This window comes from Myotis brandtii, unplaced genomic scaffold (genome assembly GCF_000412655.1).
Source record: "Myotis brandtii unplaced genomic scaffold, ASM41265v1 scaffold847, whole genome shotgun sequence".
Classification (NCBI taxonomy): domain Eukaryota; kingdom Metazoa; phylum Chordata; class Mammalia; order Chiroptera; family Vespertilionidae; genus Myotis; species Myotis brandtii.
In genome coordinates, this window is record NW_005371441.1 from 2,283,596 (window position 1) to 2,293,089 (window position 9,494).

At 40.0% G+C, this 9,494-nt stretch overlaps 1 protein-coding gene and 1 long non-coding RNA gene across 6 annotated transcripts in view; both read left to right on the forward strand.

Annotated features, from left to right (window-relative positions):
- ARMT1 (acidic residue methyltransferase 1) overlaps positions 1-9,494 on the forward strand; it is a 138,518-nt gene that overhangs the window by 43,230 nt on the left and 85,794 nt on the right. The window contains exons 1-4 of one of the 5 annotated variants that reach the window (XM_005884712.2): positions 10-305; positions 2,661-2,766; positions 3,201-3,445; positions 6,988-7,153. In XM_005884712.2, coding sequence (XP_005884774.1) covers positions 235-305; positions 2,661-2,766; positions 3,201-3,445; positions 6,988-7,153 — 588 coding nt within the window. In that variant the 5' untranslated portion in view covers positions 10-234. Of the gene's footprint in view, positions 1-9; positions 306-2,489; positions 2,767-3,200; positions 3,446-6,987; positions 7,154-9,494 lie in introns of those variants that run through there. The other 4 variants (XM_014532151.1, XM_014532150.1, XM_014532147.1 and 1 more) reach the window with 4 other exon arrangements.
- LOC106724500 lies at positions 8,465-9,122 on the forward strand. Its single transcript, XR_001360314.1, has 2 exons — positions 8,465-8,496; positions 8,628-9,122. It is a non-coding gene; the product is annotated as an uncharacterized LOC106724500 (long non-coding RNA).

The window sequence follows — 9,494 nt, forward strand, 5'->3', positions numbered from 1 at the left end:
GCGTTCTCGGGCGCCAACAGCCGTTCGCAGCGGGCAGCCCCTTGTCCTCACGGTGATCTGTGCCGCGGTGTTACCCCGCATGACGGCCTGGGGCGCGTGCGACGCCCTCCTGCCCGTTTCTGGGTGCTGCGGAGCATGGCTTAATGGTTCAATAAACGCGCTTTCTTTCCGGGGGGCGGGGTGGGGGGCGCGGGAGGTGGTGTTCAAATTCTCTGCAAGAGGAATCTCAGATGTATGGAGAAATGTGTTTCTTCTAGCGTGCCGGTTAGGTTAAGCCATAATCCTGCTATTGAGAATCCTACCAGGTAAAGTTGTGGACACCGTAAAAAAAAAAATCCATTGGTATAAATTGAACGGTCACGTTTACTATTTGAGTCACGCCCTTCTTCCAACATATTGCAAAACACAAGAACACTCGTAAGAAAGTGACCTCGGTCTACTCCAGGGAGGCCAGAGAGAGACGCCGGTGGCCCCCCTTTCAGCGGGCACTTGGGGGGTGCAGCTGGAAGGAGGGTGCAGCCAGAAGGAGTGTTCGCTCACTGCCCGAGCCCTGACAGGGAGGGTACCTGCACCCGGGTCCAGGCCTCTGAGGACACTCAGTAGCTGGAAAAATAGCAATGCGCGCTTGACAGCTAAGTCCAATCTTCAAAGCACTGCTTTGTATCTGCTGCTTGGGAAGATTCAAGTGTCAACTCAATGTTCCTTCTCTCCCCCCAGGGAATTAGTAGTGTTTTAAAAAACATTTTCTTTAAATTGATTTTAGACAGCGAGGAAGGGAGAGAAAGAAACATTGATTAGTCGTTCCACTTATTTATGCATTCCCTGGTGGATTCTCGGATGCGCCCTGACTGGGTGTCAAACCCACAACCTTGGCACATTGGGATAGCACGCTAACCCACTGAGTTACTGTGCCAGGCCTCCTAGTGATGTTTAAACGTTAATTCTGATTACAATGGTTATTACACATATTATAACCTAACCACTTTAGGTTACTCAAAGTAACACAGAATCGGCATCTTCTGATTTCTTAAAATTTATACTTAAAATGTTCTTATCGATTTTAGAGAGAAAGGGGAGGGGGAGAAACATCAACATGGATATGGGCTGCCTCCTGTACACCCCCGAATGGGGACTGGGCCTGCAACCTGGACATGTGCCCTGAGCAACAGCTTGGTGCGTGGGTCAGTGCTCATCCACTGAGCCACCCCCGCTGGGCATCTGTTTGTAGTTTTTTAGTTGTCTTTTGAGGAAACCTCAGTTACTCAGGGTATAACCCAATATTTAAAAAATTTCAGTAAGATATTTGAGTTTTTATATTTTTTAAATTGATTTTTAGAGAGACAGGCAGAGAGAGAAACATCAGTGTGAGAGTGAAACATCCATCATCAGTGGGTTGCCTCCTGCACGCTCCGTATCTTGGTCATCTGGGCGAGGACCAACCACCTGAGCCACACTGGCCAGGGAGATATTTGAGTTTTCAGAATTGTGCTGATCCCAAGTTAAAGTTAGAATAGGTGTTTGGGCATCGGTATTTACAAAATGATTGTGTCAACTTTCTTTGTTTTTACTTTGTCTCTGATGATGTAAGTGAATTGATCAGCTAAGTTTTGTGCTCTCTAAAAACTGCACAGAATTTCACCACTGGCTAAAGTCTGCTTTTTTTCTGTGTGCTGTATGTCATTACATATAAAATGATAATCTGTAAATCTGGGTGTTTGTAGGTCTAAACTCGACTATGTTTAATTTTTAAATGCAAATATACTCAAGTTTTCCCTTATCTAGCTTTCTTTAACACTTTTAGAAAACTTTTTTTTTTTTTTTTTTTTGGTTGGGAGTGTGAGCTGGTAACATGCCTTAATTTTGCTTAGGGACAGAATAGGATGGAAGGAGTCATTGTGCAGGTAGAGAAGGCAGCAGGAAAAGCCTTTAAAAAGAATTAAAATTGGCTAAGACAGAGAAAAGAAAGAAGCAGGATCATAACTATCTTTGTTTTTCTAATACAGTAGAGTCTTGCTAGCCGTTTTACATCCACGGCCTTGTTCATTTAAGTAGATGATGTCACTTAGCAATTGACGTGGGAGAAGAACCTGTTTGATTTTTAGAGTAATTTTTTTTTTTGCCTATCACATCGTTAAACTAGTTTCTGATTAAGGAGAATAAAAGTAATAGATCGGGAAAGGTAAGGATTTAACAGATTTCCGGGGAGAACCTGGGGCTAGAGCAGGGGTGGGCAAACTTTTTGACTCGAGGGCCACAATGGTTTCTTAAACTGGACCGGAGGGCCGGAACAAAAGCATGGATGGAGTGTTTGTGTAAACTAATATAAATTCAAAGTAAACATCATTACGTAAAAGGGTACGGTCTTTTTCTTTTTTAGTTTTATTCATTTCAAACGGGCCGGATCCGGCCTGCGGGCCGTAGTTTGCCCACTGCTGGGCTAGAGGCACAAAGACTGCCTAGCTTTGAGGACATACCAGAGAAGCTGTCAGATTTTCCTATGTCTTCATATAGTGGTAGCCAGACAATGCCGATTTTCCTTATAATGGTTGTATGAAAAGGAATTTTAATTTAAATGAGTTGCCCCAGAAACAAAAAGATGACCAATCTTCTAGTATCAATGCTACTAAGTTATACACTATGTATGTGATTCCTTTTTCTAGGTCGTTTGCATATCTTACAATTAAAGACAGAATACCACAGATCTTAACCAAGGCTATTGATACATTGCATCGACATAAAAATGAAATGTTTGAGAAACATGGAGAGGTATGAAATGTATTTGAACTTTAATTATTTTCTTAAATCTTTAACAAACATACTAAGCTGTTTCCCCTCTTTGATAATGGCCATTCCACTTGCAGGTAATGAAGGGACTCTAGTTATTAGATGAAACTTAAAAAAAAAAACAACCTGGCAGAATAGATAAAGCAGGATAATGTTGATATGAGATCTGTGTGTGTGATTTGATTTTCAACTTAATTCTAAATTTAAATGTTTGTAATAGTTTGTGAACACATAAGATGTAGTGTTGTAATATAGTATTTCTTTCCTTCTTAAGTTTAGGCCCATAAAAATGCGCTACCCTAGAGGAAGTATTTATGTATAGATATTTAAATATAAAGTATATGTAAAATTTAATTATTTATATATAGATTATATATTTTTTAATATGTGTAAATGTTTCTTCCCTATTTCTGTAGAAAGGCATAGAAGCTGAAAAGAAAGCAATTTCTCTTCTTTCTAAATTGCGGAATGAATCACAGACAGACAAACCAATTGTCCCCTTGGTTGAGAAGTTTGCTGATACTGACATATGGAATCAGTACCTAGAACATCAACAGGATCTTTTAAATGACAGTGATGGAAAACCAAGGTGGTTCTACTCACCATGGCTGTTTGTAGAATGCTACATGTATCGTAGAATTCATGAAGCAGTTATCCAGAGGTAAATATATAACCATCAAATAAACGTTCAGATAATTTATGCTTTTTTTGAAATTATAAAATGATAAGTTTGAAAATAAAAACCAGTGGAAACATGAATTTAGTTCAACAGCTATTAATGGCACTGCTGGACATGCTGCAGATGTTATCACTATAATAGATTCTTGGCAATTATAATTCACGTGCCCGGAGTAGACATAGATTGAATATCTGAAGTAGGAACTAATTAAAAATTCTTATAAAAACTTATTTTTCTTCATGAGAAAACAAATTATACTTACTGAGGAAAAAGATGTTAATTTGAAATTATTATAAAAAAGGGCAAAGTAAACATTTGCTTTATTTATAAAACTAGATTGTATGTCAGTTAATTTGGTATAAGGAATCAATAGCACAGAGAAAATAGAAGGCATGTTAAAGCTTTTATGAAAGTGTAATATACCTACAGACCAGTGCACATATCTTAACTGTTCAGCAACTTTACCAGAACATGCTTGCGTCCCTAGTGTCCAGATCAAGAGGCAGACCCGTCCTAGGACTCCAGGAGCCCCCATGCATCCCCTTCCGTTCACTGCCATCACGGCCCCTCCAGGAGAACCACTGCCTTGATCTGTTAGTTTTGCCTGTTTTAAAATTTCATTCCAATGAAATTACATGGGATGTATTTTGGTATCTGATTTCTTTCATTCAGCATTATGTTGCTGAGATTCATCCCTACTGTTTGCATATAATTGTAAATAACTCATTTCTATATAGTATTGCAATATATGAGTATATCACAATCTTTTTAGCTCTTCTATTGTTGATAGGTATTTGAATAGTTTTTATTTTGCGGTTATTATAAAGAGTGCTGCTTTAGAGGGAAGGCGAGGGAGGGTGGGTAGGTGGGAAGAGATCAACCAAAGAACTTGTGTGCATATATGCATAACCCATGGCCACAGACAATAGGGTGCTGAAGGCCTGGCATGGTGTGTGGGGGTGGACTAGGGGGTGGGAGGGTAGGCTAGAAGGGGTCAATGGGGCAAATAAGGAAACATGTAATACTTTCAACAATAAAGATTTAATTTAAAAAAAAGAGTGCTGCTATAAACATTCAAATGCATGTTTTGGTGAACATACAGGTGTATTTTTGTTGGAGATGTACCTAGGAGTGAATCACCAGGTCATAGTGTATGCACATAAGCAGCTTTAGTAGATTCTAAAATAGCAAACATTTAAAAATCAGAAATCATACATAGTGATGTGAGTTTACTCTCTTAAATACAAGAAATAAAGCTCATTCTTAATATGAGGTGTGACTTTAAATTAATGAACAATTTGTTAATAAAAAACTAGAACAGCCCAGCTGGTGTGGCTCAGCGGTTGAGATCGATTGAGGGCTCCGTCCCCACTAGGGGGCGTGCAGGAGACAGCCAATCGATGTTTCTCATGGATGTTTCTGTTTCTCTATCCCTCTCCCTTCCTGTCTCTCTAGAATCAATAAAAAACATATTAAAAAAAAACCAAAACACTGGAACAAAGGTTGGGAAAGTTTTTTTGGTAAAAGGCCAGATAGTAAATATTTCAGGCTGTGGGGCCACATGGTCTGTGTCGAAGCTACTCAGCCCTGTCGCTGCAGTGCAAAAGCAGCTCTGGACGCCACATAAAAGAATGAGCATGGCTGTGTTCCAGCTAAACTTCATTTATGGGCACTGGCATTGTAATTTCATGTATCACAAAATATTCTTTTGATTGTTTCCAACCATTCAAAAATGTAAAACCATTCTAAGCTTGCAGGTCAGACACAACAGGTGGTGGGCTAGATTGGGTCTGCAAGCTGTAATTTGCTGACCCCAACACTGGAGCATATGTATCCAGCCAGTTTTTATTTTTTAAGTCGCCTGGAGAGACGGATTTATTTCAGCAGTGCTGCCATTGCTAAAAACACCTTTTCATTCTTTGGAATTTCTTCCAGAGCCAGTTTACAAGCCTCAAAATGAATGTCTCATTATTTTTTAGTCACTCCTCATTTTTGACCAAAAATGTTTTACTCCATTTGATTTGATTCTACTGATAATGCTCTGAGTGACGTTTGGCTGTCTCCAAAAAGAAATTAACTCCAAAGGGTGAAGATAAGTGATCACCGACAGGACGGTTAACCATGTGCCTCAGGTTCTGAAGAACATTTCGAAAGTGCTTTGAGCAATGGCAGCATCTTTGGAATAAGGGTGCACTCCCAAGGTGGCTGGTGCTGGAAGGAGCCAGCACTCATTTGGATTATACAGCCTGGTATGTTTTGTTTTTTTTAAAATATATTTTATTGATTTTTTACAGAGAGGAAAGGAGAGGGATAGAGAGTTAAAAACATTGATCAGCTGCCTCCTGCACACCCCCCACTGGGCATGTGCCTGCAACCAAGGTACATGCCCCTGTCCGGAATTGAACCTGGGACCCCCCAGTCCGCAGGCCGACGCTCTATCCACTGAGCCAAACCGGTTAGGGCAAGTCTGATATGTTTTTGTTTTTAAATCAATCCCATAACCGAGTCATATTGTTTTCACCCTAAGGTAGCTACATGAGTAGATCTAAATGTACCCTAATTTAGAAGATCAGATCATCTGAATGTCTTCACAGTTGATTCTGTTTAGGCCGTTCAGTTAGTATTTATACCTTCTTAGTTATGCATTTGTAGGGCAAAATTAATATCATTTGATCTCATTGGACAGCATGTGGATATAGCACATCATGGCACATATATCACCATTGGTCACAGTCAACTTGGGAGTAAAAGTTAACAAAAAAAACAAACACCCAAACTAAAAATCTACACATAAATGATCAAAATATGTCATTATCATAAAACTTACATTAGTATGATCTGATTTATCTCAAGTAGTCATTGTGTTCCCATAATGCTTCTATGTTCGAATCTTAGTGTTTACTACATTATATTCAGATATTCTGTTTCTATCCATATGCTTGTTATTTGGAATCCAGTCACTTGAGCACCCAGAAAATGTTTGTTAAACTGAAGCAGTTGTCTTAAAATTTTATTTCTCTTTCTCCTTTTGCCCTGGAAACGGGGTAAATAATTATGAATATGGTCACTAATTATTTAATACTTCCAGGGCACTTTTGGCAGTTAATTAAAATGAGTTTGGGGGATTTTGTGTACTTTGATTATCATTTTTGTGTAACTTGACCTATGTTATATATAGTGTGTTACCTGTCATTTAAAAAAAATATATATATATTATTGATTTCAGAGAGGAAGGGAGAGGGAGAGAGAGAATCATCGATCCGCTGCCTCCTGTACCCCCTCTCCCCCCACCGGGGATTGAGCCTGCAACCTGGGCATGTGCCCTGACCGGGAATTGAACCTGAGACTTTTTGGTGCGTGGGACGACACTCAGCCACTGAGCCACTCCGGCTGGGCAGTTATCTGTCATTTTTGAGACCAAATGCTACTATTCTCTTTCCTTTAAAGAATGCAATTACTCAAACATATGGGAAGAAGATGCAGAGTTATATAAATGTTTCATTTATGTTTTTCTTTCACTTTAGCCCACCAATTGATGACTTTGATGTATTTAAAGAATCGAAAGAACAAAACTTCTTCGAGTCGCAGGAATCCATCATGGCTTTATGTATTCACCTGCGAGAGCTGATGCAAATAATTGAGCACCTGGATGAAAATCAGTTGAAAAATGAGTTTTTTAAACTTCTTCAGGTAAATGTGATCATTCATCTCCTGAGTATATTTGTTGAGTTAAATAGTTAAAAAACAGACTGGTACACATTTAACAACAAAGCCCGGATATACATTCTCATTTTAGTTATCATTGATCGTTTATCATTTTAGTAGTAGTGTTATTCAAGAGATGACAATCCATTTAAGCTCTGAAAATGGGTTTTGCAATCTCTTCTACTGCACCTGCGGGTGATGTTTGTGGCTTTTTGTAGGTTCTGTCATTCTTGAGAGAATACTTCACAGTCATTTGGTCGGCCCAGCCTGACTTGGGCTTCAGTGTCTGCTTTGTCGCTTATTTGTGATTGGACCTGAGCAAGTTACTTAATTTCTCTGGCCTGTAGTTTCTGTGTCTGTTCAATGACGGTGGTATTGAACACCTCATAATTTGATGTGAGGAACGATTCATTCACGTGAGTACTGCGCAGAGTCTGGAACACAGAATGTGCTGTCGTCATCATCAGGTAGAAACTGTCCTATTTAATACAGTCTCATTACACTTCATCAAGCTTGTATAAGTTTAGTTTTAAATTCTCATTCAAGACATCCTTACATTTATATACTAGGTTCGGAGCGGTTTGAAAATGTGTAGTTGTATGCAGTAGTTCTCCAGCCCTGACTGCCTAGGAAAAGTTAGAAACATTTCCAGAAGGAGATGTCAGAAAATGTTATGAAGAGAAATAACGCAGGGAAGGGGCCCAGGAGTGTTGGGGAAGGGAGGCCATATTGTGTCAGGAAGGACCTGCTGAGACCGTGCCCTGGGGGAAGGCCTGAAGCGGGTGAAGCAGCAGATCACAGGCATGTCTGGGGTGGAGCCTGTCAGGTGTGAGAACCCCAGAGGGGATTCTGTAGGAAATGAGAGAGGTAAGAGGAGGGGCTGGAAGGGCCACAGAAGGCAGATTTGATTCCTAGAACGAAATGGGAAGCTATTAGAGGGTTTGGATCAGAGGAGTAACATTAAATGACTTATTTCAAGGATTACTTCTGAAAACAGACCAAAGGGGCTCAGGGTAGAACCTGGGAGATCTGTTATTAAAATGACTCAGGTCCAAGTTGGTAGCATCAGAGGTGTTAAATCTCTCAAGATTCTGAATATACTTGGAAAGTAGAGGCTCCAGACAGGTTGTGGGATGTGGAACTTGTAGGGCGAGCGGAGCAAGCTGAGTGATGAAGAGGGAAAGGTCAGGGTATTGTTAACTAGTAAACCCAATTATCTTGTCTCCTCCTTTATGCTTAGCTTAGAATTAAGAGAAGAAAAGCAGCACGTTACTTATTATCTATAGCTCGGTCATTCTTTCACAGCCTTTGAATATAATACGTTTTTCGTCCCATAAGTATAATAAGTTGTGAGAAGAAGGAGTACCAATCTGCTTTCTGTCACCTGCTTCGGCCACTACCCAAAATTGCTTCTCTGCTCCCCAAAGCTGCCCCCGTCACTGTTCGTGAGCACCAGCAGATCCCATAAGTATAATAAGTTGTGAGAAGGAGGAGTACCAATCTGTTTTCTGTCACCTGCTTCGGCTGCTACCCAAAATTGCTGCTCTGCTCCCCAGTAAAGGAGCCAAAGCTGCCCCCGTCACTGTTCGTGAGCACCAGCAGGTTAATTTCCTGCAAGGAGCTCCCAGCTGTTCTGGTCTGTGGGAATATTGATCTGTTCTTAAAACCATAAAACTCCACCCCTGCCCACACAAACATTGCAGTGTCTACTCTATCAAACATTGTTCTCGATGGCAGGCATGTAATGGTGAGAAAACAGACCAATCCTTGCTGGCATAGAACTTGTAGTCTTGAGGGAATTTAGACAATCAAATAAGGGCACAAATCAATGTAGACTTATTCACAGACTGGAAATATGCAGGAGGCCAACAGAGACCCTGACCTCAGCTGGGGAGGGCCACCATCTACAACAGTGCATGTTTCTTTATCAGAGTTGGACTTACACCTAAAAAAATATATGTGTGTAGGTATGTGTGTGTGTATACATTTAATCCTTTAAAAATAGTATTCTTGGTTGGAACATGCATTTTCCTCTTATTTTGAATCATACAAAAGTAGAATCTGTTTTGGCTAATATTTATTGAGTACTTCTATGTGCCAGCTATTGGATACATTGCTTACACCCGTTATGTCAATTCTAGCAATAACTCTATGAGGTAAATGCTCTTTTATAAAAGTAGAATCTGTTTTGGCTACTATTTATTGAGTACTTCTATATGCTAGCTATTGGATACATTACTTACACCCGTTATATCAATTCTCGCAATAACTCTATGAGGTAAATACTATTTTTATCTCATTTTTCAGTTGCATAAGCTGAGCCTTG